Consider the following 25,997-nt stretch of genomic DNA (forward strand, 5'->3'; position numbering starts at 1 on the left):
TATATATCTATAAGTAGTGATAGTATAAAAATTGTATACCATCACTATGATGGGATGTCCCAGTTTGAAAATTTTGAGTTATAAATCGTTTTCCATCTACTTTTAAAAAAAAATCTAATTCTGCCTACACACGTCTTATATATATTATATGATTTCTTCCTCATTCTTCTTACCTTAAAATCCTTTACTCCAATTTTCAATTGACACTTGTATTCCTTTTTTCCTATATAAAGTCTCCAATCTAATTAGCAAATTCAATCACAAATACTATCAAACTTCTTCAAATTAAATTACATAGTTTGTGTTTGATTAGAGAAATATGGCACATAAGGGAACTAGCCAAGGCCAAATGCACCTAACTGATGAACATGGAAATCGAGTTCATCAAATTGATGAACCCAATGCAATCCAAGGTATAGCTATGGGGTTCGCCCCTGCTGGTACATGCTCTGATACTATGAAGAAAGATCACTATGACGAAGGACAACAACAACTTCGTCGTTCCGGTAGCTCTAGTTCAAGCTCTGTAAGTTTTTATCTATGTACAAAATCACAATATAGTACTGTTCTATTTTATTGTATCGGGAATTGTTTGATTGGGCACTAAATTTTGTATTTAAAAAAACTTTTGAAACTTGATGTATTAGATCTCTTCGAAATTTTAGTTCAGTTGGTTGATTATTTGAATTTTCACTTTATCGGTCTAAGATTGATTCTTTGACTTTGTCAAAATCCCTTCCCTATTAGAAGATGTATTAAACCTATCATGATATTTATGTCGCCTATAGAAACATACTCTCCCTAATTATTTTATCTATTTCAGTTTGACCGATTGAACATGTAGTTCATGACCTTGATTTATTAAAATGTCATTTAAATTTTTTAGTTTTAAGCATGTCAGGTAAGATATAGTAAATATAAAGCATGACAATTTTTTGAAACAAAATAAAAATGAGAATATGATGCATAAATTGAAATAGAAAAAGTACGCTCAATTAAGGATGGACTAAGAAATTTAATATTGAATTTATGTCTTTAAAATATAAACATATTATCATTTCTTCCGATACATATATAAACTAAAACAAAATAAGTGTCACATAAAAAGAAATAGATGAAGTAACTGTTTCTTTTGCTCCATTTATTTATTTGACTATCTTAATTTATGGAGTAATACATAGACATACGTAGTAGTAATTTTTATCATGTGCAAGGTTAAAAAGTTAGAACTACTCTTATTTAATGTGATATTTATTTGATATTGAACATATAGTCTGAGGATGATGGAGAAGGAGGGAGGAGGAGGAAGAAGAAGGGCATAAAGGAGAAGATTAAAGAGACGTTGACCGGAGGCACTGACGAAGGTGTACAAACTATTATTCCTACTCTTACTCCTACTCCTACTCCGACTTCCACCTGTGAAGCCGGAGGGGGCGAAAAGAAAGGAATGATGGAGAAAATCAAGGAGAAGATCCCTGGGATGCACTGAGTGAATGTTACATTTCAAGTGTGTCGATTTTTGACAATTGAAGCCTACACGATCATTTATAATGGTCCAAGAAAATAGAATCGTAAATAAATAAGATAAATTCCACTCGATTGACAAAATTCTATGTGTTTTGTTGAGGTAGAGTGATATGTATCTCTAGCAATATTGAAGCATGGTGCCGTATTTCTTATGAAGTGTCAATGTACTATTGTGTATATGTCTAATGTGGTTTTGGAAATAAATATCCTACATTTTGTATAATTACGTATATATTGCTATTTAATAACTTTGGTTCTAATTTAGTATATATGTTATGTTGTTGCTTTTTTATTTATGTTTTAGACTTTTAGTACATTTTAATCTCTATACAAATTTTGATTTCAAAATGGTTAAGTAATTCAGATTTTAAATTTTGATATCCCTGATGATTGTTCCTTATTAAACTGACTTTTAATATATGAAATAGTAAATATCATTAGTTCTAACAATAATATTGACCTAATTAATAAAGCTAGTTATCATATTATGAAACCAAGGAAGAGAAATGTTAATTATGCTAAAGATCCATAGAGTCTCCTTTAAGTTTATGATGGTCCTCAAGAAAAAAATTATGCTATCAGTTAGGGTGAACAAATTAAATCGAAAAGTCAAATTAATTCGACGAAAAAAACTGACGAGTATATTTAGGGTCAAGGGGGTCCATTCAAATATATTTCAACAAAAAAATTACATGATTTACACATGATTAAAATTATTTCTTATTTATATATAGTAGATGTTGAACCTCCTTTGACTTTTTCGCATGTTTACTTTTCATATTTTGAACTCCATCAATTAAAATATTGATTCTACCACTGAAACATATATCAAAACTTATTTGTGATTCTCACACTGTATGTTGAATAAAACTATGGAAAAATTATATAAATATACAAATTAAGATATCATAATCTCTAAAAATTCCCTACCATCTAAAAAAATTACAAAAATTCCCTCTCGGATATATCCCTTCCATTAAGTATGTATCATTTGCAAATTGCAATGTATTCAACAACCACAAAGAATATATATCCAAGAGCAATGAAAAATCCAGGATTTTTATAATTATAAAAACTTTTGAAATAAGATATAATTAGCCCCCAAATGTATGAAATTTCTGTACTTTATACTAATTATATATCTCAATCTGATTTAAATTGAAACATAGGCCTTAGCACTACTCTACCCTTATTGAAAAGGAGGCCCAAATTGAAAAACAAAAGGAGGAGGCCCAAATGGGAAAGAAAAGAAGATGGACAGGGGCATCTCAAACCTGTACAGTACATATTTCACCCAAAATTGCAAAAAAAAATATTCATTCGATATTCGATATTTGCTTTGAAATTAAAAAATTTGGCATTTGTATAGAGAAATTCCATTTTATGGGTAAGCGCTACCTACAAAAAAAAGAGAATAACAATGACATAAGCATATATTTCCAAATTAACAGGAGGGTGACCTCTGTTGCATAAAATTGAATCCCAATATGTTACTCCTTCCGTCCACTTTCATTTGTGATTTGTTCACTATATTAAAAATAAATATTCATTTTTACTTGTGGAATTTAGAAAATCAAGAGATAATTTATCATTTAGTTCCTAATTTATCTTTATTTTTAACTATAGTCATTTTTAAGTATACTAAGTCCAATACTTTTATACTTTGACATGATCGACTGGGACATCCTAGATCTATAATGATGAAACGAATTATAGAAAACCCAAATGAGCATCCATTAAAGAACCTGAAGATTCTTTTAAATGATGAATTCTATTGTACTACATGTAATCAACGAAAGTTAACTGTGTGATGATCGCCAACAAATATTGAGATTGAGTCCCTGCATTCTTGGAACGTATACATAGGGATCTTTATGGGTCTATTCACCCACCAAGTGGGTCGTTTAGATACTTTATGATCCTATATGCTTCTTCGAATGTCTCATGTGTGTCTATTTGTCATTTCGCAACTTGACGTTTGCAAATATAATGGTACAAATAATATGATTACGAACACAATTTTTTGATATCAGATGAAGTCTATTCACTTTGATAATGCTGCAGAGTTTTTATTCCAAGCATTTAATAATTATTGTCTATTGATTGGGATAAACGTTGAACACCATGTAGTTCTTGTTTATACTCAAAATAATCTCGCTGAGTCATTAATTAAATATTTGCAGTTGATAGCAAGATCATTTCTTATGAAAATTAGGTTGCCCACTTTTATTTAGGGTCACACAATTTTGCATGCTGCAATACTTATTCGTCTTGGACCGATAAATTATTACAAGTTTTATCCATGCATTATTACTGATTTCGGGCTAAAATTCTAGTATACTTCATCTAAGAATTTTTGAATGCGTTGTATACGTGCCTATAGCACCACACTAAGTCCAAAGAAAGTTAAAAATATATGTTGGTTTTGAATCGCCTTCACTATTCGCTACCTTGAATCATTAAGAGGCCGTAGATATGGTCATTGCTTGATTTGCATATTGACAATTTAATGAGACACTTTTTTAAAATTAAGGGGAGAAAATAGTAAAATCAAAAGGAAAATTTTGTGAAAAAATCATCATTGTCTCATCTTGATTCACACATTTCTATTTATGGGCAAAAAGTATAAAGATTATTCACTTGCCGAATCAAATGCTAGGTATATTTACAGATTTTAAAAGAATTATCAAATAACATATTATGATATATCTAAAGATCGAAATCATAGAATTCGTACTTATCAATCCTTCGAGTTCCAACTATACTTCCTAGAGTTGTACCGTGTTTTAGTTGAGGGCATTTTTATCTAAAACTTTTTTTCTATATATCAAAAAGTGGTAAAATGTTAGTAACTTTTAAAATGATGATTATTACTTAAAAACACATATTAAATTATGTATTCTCCTTTACTTAGGTACTATAACAAGAGGTTTTGAACCTGCACTTGTGAGGTCAAAAATTATTTATTAGTATACATGGACCATATTATAAAAAAAGAAGGAATATAGATAGCATAATTGAGCTAGAGAGGATTTATTCAAATTGAGAATTATTGAACAGACTTATAATAATTAGATTACATTTATTATTGGTTTATTCATTTCCATCATCAAAATCCTTTAATTGTTTATTCAACTTGATGATATACAACCAAGTAGTAGCCCCCTACTGTAAATAATTTCCAGGTCTGTGTTTTTTTTCTTTAAAATTAACATAAAAAGGATTTAATTTCGTCCACACAATAATTAATGAATTTTAATAACTGAGAACTAGTACACACACATATATATATATACACTTTGCCTTAAGTGAATTTTATAATATTCAGCATCCTACTATAGCCTACTTAGTTGTTTTGGTCTACTTTTTACAGCTTTGTAGAGATGTTAATTAAGTGAATTAGGCACAAAAATCCGTGATGCATTAATGCTTTGTGATTTTTAGACCTTAGTGTGGGGGTCGATACTGAGGGCAAGTCAAAGATACAACTTAAACATTTATTTGTGACTTGTTTAGGGGTCGTTTGATAAAGTGTATGAAACTCGTTGAATAAAGTGAATTAATAATGTAGAGACTATTTTTATTAGTGTTATTGTCTATTTATGGGGAATTTTCGCAAATAGTCATTATGATAAATTTAATTATGCTTTGTAGCTATGGTTTGCATATTTACTGGGAGTAGCTACAACTTACGTTGTCTCGTTTGTAAGATTCGTGGGTACGCTTGTATAATTGAGCTAGTTTTGTATAAACTCAAAATAACGAATTTATACAAACACAAACATTTGAACTTTAAATAGTTATACAAATTATATTATACAAAATATTACAAAAAAAGTCATACAAATTATATTAAATTTTTTGAATTATACAAATGTGCGAATTATACAAACTCAAAACCCCCAGCCCACGTAATTATCACTGAATGTTGGTCTCGAGTGGTAATTAACTAAAACTATGACTATGATAACTAATTAACTAGTATTATATATTTGCCTAACCATATAATTTCCATTTTATTTATTGATTTAGTATATTAAAAATAACATGCATTAAATAGATATTTTTAAAATTGTTTGCTTACAATTATATATCCTCCATATAGTTAGCTTTGTACACAAAAATATGTTTATGCGTGTATCAAAAACTCTTGTATTGCCAAAATCATGACTTTCAATGTACTAGTTATACATAAGATAATACCAAGTACGTTATTATATTTTTTTGGAAACTCCAGAATACACGTAGTTGCTATAACTATGTTCATCACTGAGTCACCGGGTAATGGCTTGCGCTACAACCTCTGTTCGTCACCGTACAATGATCTGCAAACTACAAAGGGACGTAAACTATACTAGGCATGACTCAATTTAGAAGACATGAAGATAGATCAATCCTGGAACATCTATGTGGATGACCACCCTCTAAATCAACTGAAACATCTTGAAGGACCTAAATAGGCTATAGTAGAAAATTATACCAAGCAAGGAATTAATATATACTATCAAAATTCATATATGCATTATTTTCGCTAATACATTTTACCAAACGACTCTAATTAAGTACTAAAGTCATAATTCATGAAACAACACTTTAACTCTCTTCCAACTTTCATATAACTCCCTCAGAAAAGAACCAAGACAGAAAAATTAAATGCCTTCTTCGTCCTAACATAACATGTAGAGTTGGTAAAGGGGAAAGACTGGTTTAAATTAATTGGTAAATCAGAAATTGTTTTAAAAAGATAGTCCTAGACCTCCTGCATACAGAAAAGAAACATTAACTCCTCCCTTTATTTTTTTTCTAGTTTAAAGAAGGGTAAACGTAGAATTATGTTTGGTAAAGTAAGGTCTAGCCCCTTTTGTTTGTACTGATTCGTGAGTTTTTTATTTTTTATTTTTAAGAAAAGGCCTTTGCGGGGAAAAAAGCAGAATTATGTTGCTAAATAAAGTGTCTAGTGTTAGTAACACCAAGAGATAAATGTTCCTAGTATATTAACTACCAATTATTTAAAAAAACCCTATGTATATCTCCATATGTAATCCATCATCAAGCCATGGCAAGTCAAATTGTATATACTCTTAATTAGGGTTTATGCACCTGGAAGTAGTTCTTTCATCGCATATTAATTAGTTGTTCATGTTACTAAATATAGTTGACCTAATTATAAAATTAAGATAGAATTTATTATATTTTTTCAATTTTATCCTTACAATTAGTAATTCTTTTTGAAAGTATGAATCAGAATTATTCTTTGTATTTATGTTTTTTTAAGAGGAGTGTAAAGAGAAAGTGGGAAACTAATATAGAACGGAGAGAGAATTTTATCAAACCTCGTAGTTTATCAAATTTTTTTTGTTTATAGGAAATATTTTCTTCCCACATGGACTAATAAATTGCACATAAACTGTAAATATTGTCTACTACAATATAATGTTACAACACAACATACTGTTGGTTTTTCAGTATAAATAAATATAATATCCACATTTTAATATATTAGCTCTTGAACAATATAATATGGATGGAGACAAGTTAAATATAAGTAATTTTACCTTGTAATCACATATACATATTAAACATATATATACTTCCTCCAAACCAAAACATTTGATGTTTATTCTTGGGTACATGAATTAAGAAATTCACTTACTCCTAAAAATCAAAAGGGATTTTTTTTATCAAATATTGTGAATAATCGAATCTAATAACGAGTTAAATTAGAACATATGTTCTTGACCTCATCACAATTCAATTATTTTAACAAAAATCCCTAATCATGATCTTCTTTCTTTTAGGTTGACATAATTATCATTAGATTTGTACATAGTATAGGAATATATCAAGAGCTAATATATCTAAAATGTGGATAAATAAAAAAAATTCTTGCTCAAAATTTTAAATAGTTTTAATACTTTTAAAATACTTGACATGTGGCATTATATACCCAACAATTTTACGGGCTAAGACATACTAATATTTATCTTGGAAATTCTCTATTATTAATCTTTAGCTTCGATTGTTTGAGTTTTTGAAGGTCTTTTATTTAGTTATAGGCAATTTTACCTAGTTTTATAGAATTAAAATAATTGTCCGTTGTTATATTTAGGTAAGAAAAAATTAATAAATCAGACAAGAAAATATAAAGAACCGAAACAATTATGTAATGCCTAAAATAGTTGGTTTTGTATATATAAGGACTGTTGAAAATTGAAATTAATATTGCGGCTGCTTCATTTATTAGTGTTACGTGCTTGAAAGGAAAAAATAAAATTGTACCAAAAAAAAGTTATAAAAATAAGTCTTGTACTTTATGGCAACAGTTAGTCATCAATAGTTACTGCTATAATACTAGGTGCCAACACTATGTATAATTCGAATGTGATAATAATTTCTGAAAAAATTGAAGGATATTTGAGTTGATATGGTCCTAGATGTAGATGATGAAGGGGTGTTAATTAGTCGTTTGATTTGATGGATTATTTTGAAAAATTGTGTCATATTAATTTTTCATATTTTCAATGATGAATAATTAAAATTAAAAAAATTAATTTGTCCTAATCATCTTGGTTTCTCTTTGAGTTAGGTATGTTCGGTTAATTTTTAATTTTTTAAACGTCATCTAATAGCTTTTGCAATTGATAAAATTTGATAAAAGTGGTTTGTAGGCTATTACATAGTAGAGGTTTATCCGGTGCGCACAAAGTGTTCACCATAGAGTGCTCACCCGAAGGGCAGAGACTGTGACAGAGATTGTAGCGGCCGCAGATTATTCTGGGTTAAAAAAAAAAGTTGCATAAAATGAAAACATATTTTCCTTTATAATATTCTACTATACCAATTTAGAGGAGAAATATAATTATTATTTTACTATTTTCGCTAGTATTATGAAGAGACATATGAAAATTTATATTAATTTAAATTGGAATCTATAATTGATTTCATTAAAAAATTAAGTTTGTGTACTTTAACATTCTTTGTAATATCGATATCTTAACTTGTTCTGAGTTAACACTTCAATTTATAAACTGATTATTTTGACATTTTCAAAATTTATATGTCATATTTTTCTAGGGTATCCTCAAAACATAATGGAAATAAGTTGGAATAGGTAGTTTTTGATTGAGGCTAAATTGAGGTGTTTATATATGCACTCGTAGAATTAAAAATATTTAATTACCAGCTCAAAATTAATTTAAATATTTATTTATATATTTTACCTTAGTTAAATTTTTCATGACAAACTTTCTTGGACATATTTTCATGAAAAATGCATATAACTTAAACAAGGCCGATACGTTACACCAAAGTAGGATGATAATGACAGAGAGGGCCAGAGTGCATTAATATATGTATCAGCTTTACATATCATTAGTATCTTATTTGATATACTTTTAAATTTATCATTAGTTATATACTGTTTTTGATATTATGTTATGTATTACTAATGTATACAAGTTTATGGCAATTGCAATGCAAAAAGTTCTTATTCAGTTATTTATACGTTAGTATGATTAAAGGTATAATTATTTATCAACTTTGTTTTTTATATCTTTACTATCATATTTGTGGAGGATATTTTAAAAATAATATATTTTTTATATAAATATTGTAATGCATGCTATTTTTAATATAACAGATGAAATATTGTATTAGAAATAATCTCACATGCTTCTTCTGTCCCAATTTATGTGATACTTTTCATTTTTCGAGAGTCAAAACAGTTTAAGTTTGACCATGAATTTGCGCATGAAATCTTCAATTTTTTAAAAATGAAATTTATATATATATATAAATTATGTAAAAAGTACTATAAGACAAAATAATTGAATTCAAAATATTTAAAAGATATATGAAAAATTCATGATCAAAGATAGATTTGTTTAAATCTCAAAATCCAAAAAGTGCCATATAAAGTAAGACAGAAGGAATAACTAATATCAATATTAATAATATATTATATTCACCACTATTCTTAAAAATAAATATTGAAAACACCCATAAATTTGACGTGAATTATTAGTTTGATCCCTAAACTATTGATAGTCTTAGAACTTAAATACACACTTGAACTTGCCACATGGGTGAAATACACTTTAAATTCTCACCAAGTTTAGAGTGTTTTCAACACTTGATCTCTCGACTTTTTATTAAAAGTCTCACGCTCCTACAAGAGTTTGAGACCACTTTTACTATATATCATATAGTAGATCGGCGGTGTAGTTAAAATTGTCTATAATTCAAAAACGAAACTAACAATTCACACTAAATTCAAAAATATTTTCAATACTTCTCTTTTATTCTTATACAATCTACCAAACGATCGGAGAAACTTTTAAGTTTGTACTGCAACTGTAGCAGTAAAGAGAGAGAGAGAGAAGAGTTGTGGTGCTTTTTTGCCTTGGCGGCGTTTGCAGAGCTGTAATATATATAATTCTACCTTTTCTATTAATGTTCCCTCTCTCACTTCCTCTCCATAATTCTTTTTACAAGCAATCCTTTTTCTCTTCCACCTCTCTAAACTTGCTCTACTTTAAATTCACATTCTTTATATATACACATACATATACAGCAAAAAAACACAAATGCACTACTTTGTTTTTCAACTCTAATTTTGTAAAGCCAAAAAAAAAAAAAAAACTTTTTTGAGATAAAAAAAATGAAGAAATCCAAGGGATACAAACATTATATTTGTGTCATAAGTTGGTGCACTTTTGTGCTATGGATTGTGATTAATCACTAATCATAATCAACAACAACAACATGGCTAATTTCTTTTCATTAGGTGGCAGCCAAGAACAACAACATCAAGAAATTAGCAGCAGCCAAGCAATAGTACCCACAGATCAGAGTAATAATTGGCTTTTGTACAGAAATGATCATCATCATAATCAAGAAATACCCAACACTTACAAAGGTTTCGAGTTGTGGCAAAGTGGTAACACTCCACAACACCAACCAGAACAACAACAACAACAACAACAGTTTCGTCATCCAATTTATCCTTTGCAAGATCTTTATTCCACTGATGTTGGATTAGGTGTCGGGCCAAGCCGAAGTGGCTTTGATATATCTGCAGGTGATAATCAGAAACAGATTCAGAATTTAAACTTTATCTATTCAGTACTTATAGATCTATAATTTAAATTTGATAGATTTAATATTTATGTTCTAAAGAATTCACAACATTTTGCACTTATGGATTTCTAAACGTATTTACTGAAGTATGTTAAGAATTCCCACGTCTGAAAAGGAATGGAAATTTGGTCTATGAACCTGGGAAATCTTCCCTTCGTGAGCTAGCTTTTGGGATTGTGTATCATATCTTTACATGGTATCAGAGTTAGACTCATCTCAATTCTTTGTTCATTGATGTTGGCCCCCGATATTATAGTAAGGTCTGGGCGTGCGGGAGAGTGTTAAGAATTCGGAAGACTTGAGCAATCCTTCCTTCATGAGCTAGCTAGATTTTGGGGTTGAGTTAGACTAGATGTTATATCTTTTTAAAGTATATGTTGAGTTAGCTAGATTTATGATTTAAAATTGAGGATCTTATAATATTTATGTTCTCACTATAGAACCATAGCAACGAAACTATAGTGCTATTTGTTACACCTCTCTCTATATATATACACATAATGTGTAAAAACATATTGAGTTCAGTTGAATCTGTTGCTAAAAGGCGGGATGGGGATTATTATTGTGCAGGTGATCATGAGGCGTCGAGGTCGGGATTCGTGATGATGAGGAGTGGTGGAGGAGGAATAAGTTGCCAAGATTGTGGGAACCAAGCTAAGAAAGATTGTCAACATATGAGGTGTAGGACTTGTTGTAAGAGTAGAGGGTTTCAGTGTCAAACTCATGTGAAAAGTACTTGGGTTCCAGCAGCTAAAAGGAGAGAAAGGCAACAACAACTTACTGCTTTGCAGCAGCAACAACAACAACAACAAGGACATAATAATAATAATAATAATAATAATAATAATAATAAGCATAAAAGGCAAAGAGAGGATCCAAGTGCTTCTTCTCTTGTGTCTACTCGTTTGCCTTCAAACACTAATGGTAAAGTACTTCATGTCTTTCTTCCCTTTTCATTGCTCCGTCTGTTTTAATTTAAGTATCTTAATTTGACTTAACATGAATAGAATGTTGAAATTGAAAAACGTAGAGAAATATTTAAATTGAAACGGAGGGAGTAATATTTTTTTTTTTTGTATCACAGAAAAACATAGAGTCTTGAGATTCATCATGTAAAGAAGATTAATTGATTGCCTAAATGAATTCTATATAAAGTAAGTCTAGAGAAAAGAGACCCTATTGTAAATTCGTCAGCTTTTTCTTTTTCTATTTGTCATTCTCTTCTCCCATCATCACTCTTCTTTTTTATTTCTTTTTCTCTACAAAAGATTGACAAAAATCCGTAATGAAATATATTCAAAATTTTGAGTTTATGAATTTTTAATTCTAGTTTATACAAAGTGTGAATAAATGATTTATATGTATTTACAAATTAGCAAAACTAAAACTCTAGTTTCACCCTTGTGTATGCACAATTTCTTTCTCCTAGACCTAAGCATATTATATTTATCTCGACCCTAAAAAAAATAATCTTTATTCTTGATTTCAAATTTCTTCAATAAAGAAAATAATTTTCTGAAATAATACTCTCCAATATAATTTATGTATAATAATTGGTGTTATATATCATTGTCATTAGTATTGGAATTAACTTATATATATATATATATAGTAAATGTACTACTTTCTACATTTCAATTTGTTTGACCTACTTTCCTTTTTAGTTCGATTAAAAAAATGACTCTTTTTCTAACAACTCTTTTAGTCTCAACTTTTCACATGAAATGTTTAAAACCACAAGATTAAAAGGTATCTTGGTACATTTGACATATTATTAGTTTTAGACAACAAAATTTAAAAGTCTTTTTTGCTTTATTAAATTTGGTGTCAAGTCAAAATAGGTAAAACAATATTATGGTAGATATTTATTTGCAATACATTAGTCCAAACCTAATTTTGTATATGGAAATTAATGTATGTAATGTACCTTTATTAATGTTTTTTTAGGGTTAGAAGTGGGAAAATTTCCAGCAAAAGTACGTACAAGTGCTGTATTTCAGTGTATTCAAATGAGCTCAATTGACGATGATGAAGATCAATTAGCATATCAAGCTGCTGTGAGCATTGGTGGACATGTGTTCAAAGGAATTTTATATGATCAAGGTCATGAAAGTCAGTACAATAACATGGTTGCAGCCGGAGGCGATACGTCTTCTGGTGGTAGTGCTGGAGTTCAGCACCACCACCATAATTCCGCTGCAGTGGCTACCGCCACTACTACAAGTGGTGGCGATGGTACTGCAGTGGGTCCCTCAAATTTTCTAGACCCTTCTTTATTTCCAGCTCCACTTAGCACTTTTATGGTAGCTGGTACGCAATTTTTTCCACCTTCAAGATCTCCCTAATCATCATCAATATAGTATAATGACTGAATATTGATATTGAGGTTTCTTTTTTATTTTATGTGAAGAGATTCTAGGAACAATAGGAAAAAAAGGAAGGGATGATGGATTGTTTTTAGTTGAAATATTGATGTAGAATTGAGTTGTTTACATTAATTCTCTTTGGATTCTACATAAAGTTGTTTTTTTTTCTTTCTTTGGGCTGAATTACTGGCATCTTGTTTCTTTGCTTTGTTATTTAGGGAAACTAAGCAAATACCCCATAAAAGCAAAATAATTACAAATATATATTCCATAAAAGTAAAATAATTACAAATATATAACCCTTTACATTCATACCCCATTAAATAATTATACTATATACCCCCAACTAATTTTGCTTAACTTAACTGATACTAAATCAGTATCATGTATTGTATTGGTATCATTAAAGTTGATAATTTTTGCTTAATTGATACTAAATCGATATATATATATATATATACTGTATCGGTATCATTAGAGTTTCTTGTTCAGAAATTACTCATTAGTATCATTGACTAATGAGTTATTTCTGAATAAGAAACCTTATCAGTTAAGCGAAAATTATAAGCCTTAATGAATGATGGGTATGAGTTGCAATTATTTATGAGAGAGTGGGTATTTTGGGAATCACTTTAGATTTTGATATGAACTTGTAATTATTTTGAGTTTAATGACCCATTTATATGTGTTTTCCTTGTTATTTTACCTAAGACTTTTCACTCACCCACCCTAATTACTGGCGGATACAACTATAAAATGAGATGGTGGCACACTTCAATATAACATTAGAACAAGATATTTTGGGTTGAGTCTCACGACTACATATTACTTTTAAAAAAAAAAATGTTTATTCGGCCCATAAAAAAGAATCAAGTTTGCACAATGAGTGCAAGATAGAAATATATTCCAAATTACTAATTAATGTATGATTTTGTTTAAAACCTTAGACTTCCAAGTTAATGAGATGAGTACTCTTTTATTCAACAGAATTCATCAAATTTGAATTTTGAATTAGTCTTTGTGCAACCTCTAGATATACGTTGTGTGGATCATATATTTTAAAATGATCTTTTGCATAGAGGAAATATGAGTTTTTTTCTTCTTTCCTTTTGGTACATTGGAAAATTTTGATAGAAGTATTGAAATCGCTCGTAAGCTACATTACTGAAATCTACTGGAGTAAAAAGATCATATCGTTGATCGATTGGCTCTTGATTCCATATTAGGAAGACTTTGTCAATTGTCATATCTATATATGACCTTGATTAATTGTTAGCAAATCTGCACATCTTTGAATATCTCATTACCCATTTTTTAAATTAAATGAAGTTTAATTTTGATTAAATGTGTTGCCCACAAGCCCAATTATAAGTAGGAGTAAAACATATATAACGTGAAAAAAGATAACAAAAGCAAAATTTAAGAGCATTCACACAATATTTATATCAATATATGTCTACTATTTTTTTTTTTTTAACAAAAGCCATCACCAATAGGTTGTGAGCCTACGAGTATAGGGGGTTGGCTAGACCCCTACCATGTAAAATATCAGTAGAAATACTTATAAAAGATTAGAGGGGGCATGGACCTTGCCTCTAACGAGCAAAAGAGACTGATCAAACAATCTAAAGGAAAGGAAGTAGCCTATACAAGTTCCTTTCCGGGAGTACAACAAATAATTAGCTACAAAAAAATTACATTTCTCAAATCTTCTTCTAATTGTAGGGAGTTGCCATTTATCGAGTTGAAATAATCCCATTGCCTCTCCTGGGAGTTCTTGAAAAGGGTGATAGAAGGTACTATTTCCACTTGAAGAGACATTTTTAGCCAAGAAATCCGCCACTTGATTAGCTTCTCTAAACAGTGAGAAAAATGGTGATTTGTGCCTGTCAAGAGGTTGGTAATTATTGAGAATAAGTAGTTAGTTTGTTAGTTAAGTTTTTGTTATGTAACTAACTCTGCCATTTGCATTAGTTTGTTAGAGAATGCACAATGTGTGATCTATATAAGGAGCACATTCTCCTTTATTGTAAATCATCAGAAATAAAAATCTTATTTCCTCTCTTCTTCAATTCATATGTTCCTTCCATAACTACTTCTATGGCTTCTATCATAAAAGCTTAAAGTTTACATGGTATCAGAGCAGCGACACTGGGATTGTCTTTCTAGTTGCGTACAAGTTTTGTAATTAGATTCAAAATCGTTCAAATAACTCTCAACAATGGCAGAGTTAACAGTCGCAACTCTCGAACATAATCATCATTTGTATCTTCATGCATCAGACATGCCAGGTACGGCGTTGATTGCAATAAAACTCACTGGTCCAGCAAACTATAGCTTATGGAGTAGATCATTTCGTCTTGCATTTTTGGTGAAAAACAAGCTTGGATTTGTTGATGGATCTTGCTTGAAAAGCTCCTACAAAAGAGAATTAGTTGCTCAATGGGAAAGGTGTAACACTGTGGTGCTTTCATGGATTAGCAGCACTGTGGCTTAGGAATTGATCACTACGATCGTGTATGCTTCAAATGCTAAAAGAGTGTGGGATGATTTTAAAGAGAGATTTGACAAGTCTAATCTTACTCGAATTTATCAGCTTTGGGCAGATGTATCTTCTCTTAAGCAAGGTACAGACTCTGTCACAGTCTATTATTCGAAATTGAGGGATTTATGGGATGAGTTAGATGTGTTGGTTCCTTCTCCTTTGTGTAGTTGTGATGAGGCTAGGCCTTACATTGATCATCTCAGTCAACAAAGGTTGTTGATGTTTCTTATGGGCCTGAATGAGTCATATAGTCATGTAAGGAGTGATATATTGCTTAAATCTACTGTGCCTACTGTTAATCAGGCATATGCCACAGTCATATAAGAGGAAAGTCAGAGATTACTTGGTGTTGTAGACATTAACAAAGAGCCTCTTACTATGTTAGTTAATAGAAGACAAGGTTTCAAGGGGAAGAGACCATTATTAGATACTGCTTGTGAGTACTGTGGGTATAAAAATCATCTCACTAAGGATTTCTATAGGATCATAGGCTATCCCATAGATTTCAAGAGTAAGAGGAAATTTGGACAATGTGTTACTCCAGGAGTTGGAAATGGAGTAGGAAATGGTTACAGGTCCTATAATCCTACTCCTGCAGGGTCTGCTGCAGGGTCTACATGTAACACCCCGACTTTTCAAAACGTCTAAATTAACTCGTATATTCGTGGAAAGACAAGGAGGGTGAGTAATAAATTAAGAATGATGTGGTATGTCCTATTTTAAGTGTTCAAGTGTTGCATCTCAAGTTAGGTAAGTGGCAAAATAAAAGTTGGCGGAAGTTATCGTAATTTCCTTCTTAAAGATTTCTCTGAAATTTGGGTCAAATGTCTTGGAGGTTTTCTCCCAATCTATAAATATTTATGGGGCCCACAAACTATTGAATCGAAGGTCTACGAGTCTAGTTTCCAACGCATCAAACCGTTCATTCACACGACTTCAGAATAGAGAGATATTCGCATTTTCGTGGGACTGCGCAAGCAAGCGCGTGAGGTGGGGCCCTAGGTCGGTGGAAAGTGTATATATCTTCTTCTTCGAGTTTTTTCTTCATTTTAAGCTAAATATACAGAGAAAACATAGAAACCCATTTTTAGGATCAAGTGAAATATAGATTTTCTCGACATAAGTCCTTGACGAAAGTTGTTCTACGCGTTGGGCTCATCATCGTGGTATAATTTGTTTTATCGATTGCGTAGCATATCGCATTTTAGAGTTGGGACAGCAGGGGTTTGAATATATTTGAAGGTTTTGAGGTGAATTACGAACCTAAGATCGAGGTAAGACCCTTCTTTCATTGACTCTAGCTTTTATAAGCAGCAAATAGCAATTTGCGACGGAAATACATATCTTTTATTGTATTGTCATGGTATCTTTTATTTTATGTGTTGATTATGGTCCTACCTTGTTGTAGTATTGAGGGAGTGATGAGTTAAAGTCTTTAGGCCACGTGAATTTAGCGAAAAAGGTATGTTAAGGCTATTCTCTTCCTATGGCATGTTTCCTTAAAGCTCAAGAGCAATGTTATTGAGTTGTTATCGTTGTTATACTTATAGCTATTATTGTTGATTGTTGGCTGCTCGAGTGCGTATAATCCTTTCTTATCGAGATTCTTATTCAGTAGTAACATTCGTATGTTGGACACGACTTAGAGGCTATTTGTATAGGTTGTCTATAACTAAATTGCTCACTTTTAGCTGTTGGATTGTTATTGTTGCCTTTGGGCTATTGTTGTTAGCTGCAGGAATGTGATCTATGCCTAGCAGGGTTATGTTCTGCCTACAGGGCTATATGGATGCCTAAAAGGGCTATGAGTTGCCTACGGGGCTATATTGATGCCTAGAAGGGCTATGAGTTGCCTACGGGGCTATATTGATGCCTAGAAGGGCTATGAGTTGCCTACGGGGCTATATTGATGCCTAGAAGGGCTATGAGTTGCCTACAGGGATATATATTGACGCCTAAGAAGGTTATGTGCTTCCTACAGGGCCATGTTGTTGCCTAAGAGGGCTATGAGTTGTCTATAAGATATGTTGATGCCTAAGAGGGCTATGTGACTGCCTAAGAGGGCTAGGGGACTACCGATAGGGGTATACAGGTTGATTGGCACCTTCCGGGCTTATGAGGGCCTGAGTAGGTGGTCTTGTGTGCTGTTTGTACCTACCGAGCTTATGGGGGCTTGGTTAGGTTGTTGTTTTATTATTTTTGATAAATTTAGATTTAGAAGCAGGTCAGTACAATTATCTTATCCTTAATTTATTTGTTAGATTATTCCAGTATATCAGGATACCTCATCATAGTCTATTGCCTTTCATACTCTGTACATTATTTTGTACTGACGCCCCATTGCCTTGGGGGCGCTGCATTCATGCATGCAGGTCCTGACAGATGACCGAGTAGACCTCCATATCAGCAGAATTGACTTTTATCCGATTGGTCAGCCCCTTTCCTCCGGAGCTGCCAGAGTTGGGAGGTTTGTTACATTTTGTTGTATATATTCTCATGGGTAGGTTGGGGCCCTGTCCCACCAATTTTTACTACTCTTAGAGGCTTGCAGACTAGTGAGTGGGGTTTATAGCTACGTTATGGCCATGCTGGCCTATGTTGTTGGTTTGCTGAAGCTTGTGAGCTGTTTGATGTATTGTACTGATATTTACCTGTTTCTAGTTTTGGTATAGATATCATGGTGGCCTCGACGGCCCAATCAGGACTTCTGTGCTAGTTGGATATTTCTTTATATAAACTCTTGGGAGTAGCTGGTTTTTTTGTAGATCTGTTGACAGGGGCCTTGCCGGCCGAGGGCTTAGTTTTAAGCCGAGATATACTTGTTTGTTTTCTTAATTGCATGTGACTGCCATGCGCTAGTAGCAAATGGTTCAGCAGGGTCGGCTCGGGCCTGAGTTTTGGCTTTAGGAGTCAGTTGTGCCCCTTGAGTTTGGGGCGTGACAAACTTGGTATCAGAGCAACGTCGTATCCTAGGGAGTCTGCAAGCCATGTCTAGTAGAGTCTTGTTTATAAATGTGTTGTGCACCACATTCGATAAGCAAGAAGCTGCCGGGCATGTTAGAATGACTATCCTTCTTTTGCTCACCTCGTGCTATAGAGCGGTGTCTTAAGGGTTGAGGTTTCTAGCTTATAATTGATACTTGTATGCAGATAGAGATGACTGACAGTAGACATACCACAACTAGCCAGAGGCTAGATACAACTGCAAATGAGGGTACCGACAAAGTACCACAAGTGGAGGTGGCCCATTGTGAGACCCGGGGGGAGACATCTTCTCAGCCCCCTAAAGCTTCTCCACAGCTTCAGGAGCCTCCGAGGGCTACAGGACTTCCGGCTCCACCAGCAGTACCACCTCTAGTTCCTCCTATTCCATCTAATCAGGATTTCAAGAGTGCAGTATATATGTTAGCACAGTTAGTAGCTGCACAGTGCCAACCAGTTGCGCCAGATATTGTCGGACCTTCTGAAGGGCCCGGAAGTTCGAGAGTTCGTGAATTTCTTGCCTTGAATCCTCCACAGTTTACAGGAACAGATCGCAGAGAAGACCCTCAACACTTTGTTGATCAGCTTCATAGGATCTTCAGAGTCATGCATGCCTCAGCGACTGAGTCAGTTGAGTTAGCAGCATTTCGATTGCGTGATGTTGCACTATTGTGGTATGAAAGTTGGGAGAGATCTAGGGAAAAAGATACATCTCTACCAACTTGGGATAGCTTTACAGAAGCCTTCATAGATCACTATTTGCCTCGAGAGATTAGGGATGGCCGGGTGGACCAGTTTCTGAACCTCCGACAGGGTGGCATGAGTGTCCGAGAGTACGGGCTGAGATTTGATTCATTGGCTAGATATGCACCAGCATTTGTTGATACGATGCATGATAGGGTGCGTAGATTTGTGGGAGGGCTTGACTCAGACTATATTGAGGCTTGTTCTACCGCTGCGCTAAATGATAAAATGGATATCTCGCGGATTCAGGCCTTCGCACAGGGCATAAAGGATCGCCGACATCGACAGTATACGAGTGAGAGGGTCGAGAGAGAGAGACAGAAGAGGGCTAGGCCCGCTGGTTCGCAGGGAGATTATCAGAGTGGTCCCAGACCCCGATATTTTATTAGGCCACCTAGACCTCCACCACAGCAGTTCCAGGGTAGTAGATTTTATAGTCAAGGACAGTCAAGCCTAGGTGAGGGCTCACGAGCATCAGACTCTCATCAGCAGAGAAGCTCAGGCCAAGTTAGGACAGAACCGCCGCGTTGCGCAACTTGTGGTAGGCTGCATTTTGGGAGGTGTAAACAAGGTTCCACAAGTTGTTATTCTTGTGGACAGGAGGGGCATGTGTGGAGAAACTGCCCGACCATAGGTCAGGGTGGTATAGGTCAGTCGACCAGGTCAATAGTAGGTTCCTCTTCATCAGCACAGTCTACAGAGCGTGGACCCCAGACTTCAGCAGGTAGAGGTAGAGGCAGAGGCAGAGAGGGAGCATCTAGTTCTAGTAGTGGCCAGAATCGTACATATTCACTAGCCGGTCGACAGGACTCAGAGTCATCACCTGATGTTATGACAGGTACATTGATTGTTTGCTCCCATTGTGTTTATGCTTTGATAGATCCTGGATCTACTCTGTCTTATGTGACTCCATTTATTGCGGGGAAGTTATGTATAGTAGCAGAGTTATTAGATCGACCCCTTATTGTATCTACCCAGTTGGTGAGTCTATTGTTGCCAAGAGAGTCTATCGAGGTTGCACGGTAGAAATTATAGACCGTCAGACCTCTGTAGATCTTGTAGAATTAGAGATGGTCGATTTCGACGTCATTATGGGTATGGACTGGTTAGCGTCTTGTTATGCTAATGTTGAGTGTCGAACAAAGATTGTTAGATTTCATTTTCCAGGAGAGGCAGTTCGGGAATGAAAAGGCGTTACAGCAACGCCAAAAGGTAGGTTTATTTCCTATCTTAAGGCGAGGAGGATGATTACTAAGGGTTGTATTTATCATCTTGTTCGTGTTCATAATATAGATGCAGAACCACCAACGCTTTCGTCTATTCCGGTAGTTAATGAGTTTCTAGATGTATTTCCAGACGAACTTCCTGGTATCCCTCCAGAACGAGAAATTGATTTTGCTATCGATATGCTACCAGGTACACAACCCATATCTATCCCTCCTTATAGAATGGCTCCTGCTGAACTAAAAGAGTTGAAGGGTCAGCTAAAAGACTTGCTGGATAAAGGCTTTATCAGACCTAGTGCTTCACCATGGGGTGCACCAGTGTTATTCGTGAGGAAGAAAGATGGCTCACTAAGAATGTGTATCGATTATCGACAGCTGAATAAGACGACTATAAAGAATAAGTATCCCCTTCCGAGGATCGATGACTTGTTTGATCAGTTACAAGGTGCTGAGTGCTTCTCGAAGATTGATTTAAGATCAGGTTACCACCAGATACGAGTTCGGGAGAAAGACATTCCAAAGACAGCTTTTAGAACTAGATATGGACACTTTGAGTTCTTGGTGATGTCTTTTGGATTAACTAATTCCCCGGCAGTGTTCATGGACCTGATGAATAGTATATTCAGGCCGTATTTAGACTTGTTTGTGATTGTATTTATTGATGATATTTTGGTGTATTCACGTTCAAAAGCTGAGCATGCAAATCATCTGCGAGCAGTCCTTCAGGTTCTTCGAGATCAAGAACTTTATGCAAAGTTTTCTAAGTGTGAGTTCTGGTTGAACTCTGTCGCTTTCTTAGGCCATATTGTATCAGATGCAGGTATTGCGATTGATACACAAAAGATTGAGGCTGTAAAAACTTGGCCCAGACATATGACTCCAACTGAGGTTCGTAGTTTCTTGGGGTTAGCTGGGTACTACAGAAGATTTGTAGAGGGGTTTTCTTCACTTTCAGCACCATTAACGAAGCTGACTCAAAAAACAGCTAAGTTCCAGTGGACTGAGGCTTGTGAGCATAGTTTCCAGGAGCTAAAGGACAGGTTGACATCAGCACCAGTTCTAGCATTGCCAGAGGGTTCAGAAGGCTATGCGGTGTACTGTGATGCTTCTGGGGTTGGGTTGGGATGTGTTCTAATGCAACATGGTAAGGTTATCGCATATGCTTCAAGACAGTTGAGGAAACATGAGAAGAACTATCTGACCCATGATTTAGAGTTAGCTGCAGTTGTGCATGCATTAAAAATCTGGAGACACTATTTATATGGTGTTCATGTTGACATCTTCACAGATCATAAAAGCCTTCAATATATATTTAGACAGAAGGAGTTAAATCTGCGACAACGTCGATGGCTTGAGTTACTAAAAGACTACGACGTGGATATTTTATATCATCCAGGAAAGGCAAATGTAGTAGCCGATGCCCTCAGTCGAAGATCTATGGGTAGTTTATCCCATTTAGGTGTTGAGAAGCGGGAGCTAGTGCGAGAGCTTCATCAGATTATTAGAGGCAGATGATAGTGGGGTCACAATTCAGGATACGGCCGTATCATCTCTAGTTGTAGAAGTAAAATCACGACAACAAGATGATCCTAGCTTAGAGCAGCTTAGAGCTAAGGCTCAGGATCAACAGTCTTTAGCATTTGATATAGCAGAAGATGGAGTCCTCAGATATAACGGTCGATTGTGTGTTCCTAATGTTGCAGGGCTTCGACATCGAATTATGGAAGAGGCACATCATTCCCGTTATTCTATTCACCCTGGTTCGACGAAGATGTACCATGATATTAAGGAGATCTATTGGTGGCAGGGGATGAAGAAGGACGTTGCTGAGTTTGTGGCGCAGTGTCCTAACTGCCAACAGGTGAAGGTTGAGCACCAAAAGCCCGCTGGGCTAGTTCAGGAGATAGTCATTCCTTTGTGGAAGTGGGAAGCAATTAATATGGATTTTATTACAGGATTACCTCGATCTCATCGCAAGTTTGACTCTATTTGGGTAATTGTTGATAGACTAACAAAATCAGCCCATTTCTTACCAGTCAAGGCTACTTTTTCGGCCGAAAACTATGTAGGGCTCTATATTAGAGAGATTGTTAGGCTACACGGTGTCCCAGTATCTATTATCTCTGATAGAGGAGCACAATTTACCGCCAATTTCTGGAAGTCTTTCCAGAAAGGATTAGGGACACAAGTTAATCTTAGTACCGCCTTTCACCCTCAGACAGATGGCCAGGCTGAACGAACAATTTTGACACTCGAAGATATGTTACGGGCGTGCGCGCTAGACTTCAAGGGAAGTTGGGATGACCACTTGCCTCTTATTGAATTTGCATACAATAATAGTTATCATTCTAGCATCGGGATGGCACCTTATGAGGCTTTGTATGGGAGAAAATGTAGATCCCCCATTAGATGGTTTGAGGTAGGTGAGTCAGGGTTGATTGGACCCGATTTAGTCCAGCAGACAGTGGAGAAAGTTAAGCTCATTCGGGAGAGGTTGTTAACAGCTCAAAGCCGACAAAAGTCATACTCAGATGTACGACGAAGGGACTTAGAGTTTTGTGTCGATGATTGGGTATTCTTAAAAGTCTCACCTATGAAGGGTGTTATGCGATTTGGCAAAAAGGGAAAGCTTAGTCCAAGATTCATTGGGCCATACCAGATCCTTCGGAGGGTAGGACGTGTGGCTTATGAGTTAGAATTGCCTTCAGGGCTAAAATCTGTTCATCCAGTTTTCCATGTATCAATGTTACGGAAGTGTGTAGGAGACCCTTCTCGGGTTGTCCCAATTGAGGATGTTCAGATCACAGAGGAGTTGTCCTACGAGGAGACTCCAGTTGCTATATTAGATCGGCAGGTCCGTAAATTGAGGACCAAAGAGGTGGCTTCGGTTAAAGTATTATGGAGGAATAAAAATAGAGAAGAAGTGACCTGGGAGGCTGAGGATGGCATGAGGTCCAAATATCCTCACTTGTTTCATACCCCAGGGTGATGTTATATCAGTTTATATTAGGGCAGTAAGGTAAGATACCTATATATATATATATATATATACTATTGCTTATTATTATTATGATTGTCATTGTATGTCTGCTCGCATTGTTGTGGTGTAGCTATAACGCTTAGCTATTTATGTTGTCATGTGAGACGCCTATGTTAGAAATTTTGCATTTCAGGTTCCTGGATAGTGACATTTACAAAGGATAAACTGCCTAAATTTTGGCAAGTCCTAAGGACTGAATAGTGTGCCTCAGATTTTTCATTCGAGGACGAATGTTTCTAAGGGGGGAGGAATGTAACACCCCGACTTTTCAAAACGTCTAAATTAACTCGTATATTCGTGGAAAGACAAGGAGGGTGAGTAATAAATTAAGAATGATGTGGTATGTCCTATTTTAAGTGTTCAAGTGTTGCATCTCAAGTTAGGTAAGTGGCAAAATAAAAGTTGGCGGAAGTTATCGTAATTTCCTTCTTAAAGATTTCTCTGAAATTTGGGTCAAATGTCTTGGAGGTTTTCTCCCAATCTATAAAGATTTATGGGGCCCACAAACTATTGAATCGAAGGTCTACGAGTCTAGTTTCCAACGCATCAAACCGTTCATTCATACGACTTCAGAATAGAGAGATATTCGCATTTTCGTGGGACTGCGCAAGCAAGCGCGTGAGGTGGGGCCCTAGGTCGGTGGAAAGTGTATATATCTTCTTCTACAAGTTTTTTCTTCATTTTAAGCTAAATATACAGAGAAAACATAGAAACCCATTTTTAGGATCAAGTGAAATATAGATTTTCTCGACATAAGTCCTTGACGAAAGTTGTTCTACGCATTGGGCTCATCATCGTGGTATAATTTGTTTTATCGATTGCGTAGCATATCGCATTTTAGAGTTGGGACAACAGGGGTTTGAATATATTTGAAGGTTTTGAGGTGAATTACGAACCTAAGATCGAGGTAAGACCCTTCTTTCATTGACTCTAGCTTTTATAAGCAGCAAATAGCAATTTGCGACGGAAATACATATCTTTTATTGTATTGTCATGGTATCTTTTATTTTATGTGTTGATTATGGTCCTACCTTGTTGTAGTATTGAGGGAGTGATGAGTTAAAGTCTTTAGGCCACGTGAATTTAGCGAAAAAGGTATGTTAAGGCTATTCTCTTCCTATGGCATGTTTCCTTAAAGCTCAAGAGCAATGTTATTGAGTTGTTATCGTTGTTATACTTATAGCTATTATTGTTGATTGTTGGCTGCTCGAGTGCGTATAATCCTTTCTTATCGAGATTCTTATTCAGTAGTAACATTCGTATGTTGGACACGACTTAGAGGCTATTTGTATAGGTTGTCTATAACTAAATTGCTCACTTTTAGCTGTTGGATTGTTATTGTTGCCTTTGGGCTATTGTTGTTAGCTGCAGGAATGTGATCTATGCCTAGCAGGGTTATGTTCTGCCTACAGGGCTATATGGATGCCTAAAAGGGCTATGAGTTGCCTACGGGGCTATATTGATGCCTAGAAGGGCTATGAGTTGCCTACGGGGCTATATTGATGCCTAGAAGGGCTATGAGTTGCCTACAGGGATATATATTGACGCCTAAGAAGGTTATGTGCTTCCTACAGGGCCATGTTGTTGCCTAAGAGGGCTATGAGTTGTCTATAAGATATGTTGATGCCTAAGAGGGCTATGTGACTGCCTAAGAGGGCTAGGGGACTACCGATAGGGGTATACAGGTTGATTGGCACCTTCCGGGCTTATGAGGGCCTGAGTAGGTGGTCTTGTGTGCTGTTTGTACCTACCGAGCTTATGGGGGCTTGGTTAGGTTGTTGTTTTATTATTTTTGATAAATTTAGATTTAGAAGCAGGTCAGTACAATTATCTTATCCTTAATTTATTTGTTAGATTATTCCAGTATATCAGGATACCTCATCATAGTCTATTGCCTTTCATACTCTGTACATTATTTTGTACTGACGCCCCATTGCCTTGGGGGCGCTGCATTCATGCATGCAGGTCCTGACAGATGACCGAGTAGACCTCCATATCAGCAGAATTGACTTTTATCCGATTGGTCAGCCCCTTTCCTCCGGAGCTGCCAGAGTTGGGAGGTTTGTTACATTTTGTTGTATATATTCTCATGGGTAGGTTGGGGCCCTGTCCCACCAATTTTTACTACTCTTAGAGGCTTGCAGACTAGTGAGTGGGGTTTATAGCTACGTTATGGCCATGCTGGCCTATGTTGTTGGTTTGCTGAAGCTTGTGAGCTGTTTGATGTATTGTACTGATATTTACCTGTTTCTAGTTTTGGTATAGATATCATGGTGGCCTCGACGGCCCAATCAGGACTTCTGTGCTAGTTGGATATTTCTTTATATAAACTCTTGGGAGTAGCTGGTTTTTTTGTAGATCTGTTGACAGGGGCCTTGCCGGCCGAGGGCTTAGTTTTAAGCCGAGATATACTTGTTTGTTTTCTTAAT

The 25,997-nt window shown here is 34.8% G+C and overlaps 3 protein-coding genes across 3 annotated transcripts in view; all 3 read left to right on the forward strand.

Annotated features, from left to right (window-relative positions):
• The window catches only part of LOC125825221 (protein RTE1-HOMOLOG), an 80,756-nt gene that overhangs the window by 25,809 nt on the left and 28,950 nt on the right, over positions 1-25,997 (forward strand). The window lies entirely within an intron of this gene.
• LOC125825224 (desiccation-related protein clone PCC27-04-like) lies at positions 224-1,532 on the forward strand. Its single transcript, XM_049504564.1, has 2 exons — positions 224-526; positions 1,274-1,532. Exons 1-2 carry the CDS (start codon positions 320-322, stop codon positions 1,487-1,489), a joined length of 423 nt encoding a protein of 140 aa, XP_049360521.1. The 5' UTR covers positions 224-319; the 3' UTR covers positions 1,490-1,532.
• LOC125825214 (protein EXPRESSION OF TERPENOIDS 1) lies at positions 10,131-13,068 on the forward strand. The gene is made up of 3 exons (XM_049504553.1): positions 10,131-10,606; positions 11,236-11,589; positions 12,613-13,068. The coding sequence occupies exons 1-3, from the start codon at positions 10,291-10,293 to the stop codon at positions 13,008-13,010; spliced, it is 1,068 nt and encodes a 355-aa protein (XP_049360510.1). The 5' UTR covers positions 10,131-10,290; the 3' UTR covers positions 13,011-13,068.

This window comes from Solanum verrucosum, unplaced genomic scaffold, assembly GCF_900185275.1.
Source record: "Solanum verrucosum unplaced genomic scaffold, falcon-dt-bn FXZP01000113.1, whole genome shotgun sequence".
Taxonomy (NCBI): Eukaryota; Viridiplantae; Streptophyta; class Magnoliopsida; order Solanales; family Solanaceae; genus Solanum; species Solanum verrucosum.

Excerpts from the sequence above, each read along its gene's own strand:
- LOC125825224 (XM_049504564.1), top strand. The coding sequence starts at position 320 with ATGGCACATAAGGGAACTAGCCAAGGCCAAATGCACCTAACTGATGAA. Across the intron at positions 527-1,273 it reads GTAGCTCTAGTTCAAGCTCT|TCTGAGGATGATGGAGAAGG; the intron begins GTAAGTTTTTAT and ends TTGAACATATAG.
- LOC125825214 (XM_049504553.1), top strand. The coding sequence starts at position 10,291 with ATGGCTAATTTCTTTTCATTAGGTGGCAGCCAAGAACAACAACATCAA. Across the intron at positions 10,607-11,235 it reads TGGCTTTGATATATCTGCAG|GTGATCATGAGGCGTCGAGG; the intron begins GTGATAATCAGA and ends ATTATTGTGCAG. Across the intron at positions 11,590-12,612 it reads TTTGCCTTCAAACACTAATG|GGTTAGAAGTGGGAAAATTT; the intron begins GTAAAGTACTTC and ends ATGTTTTTTTAG.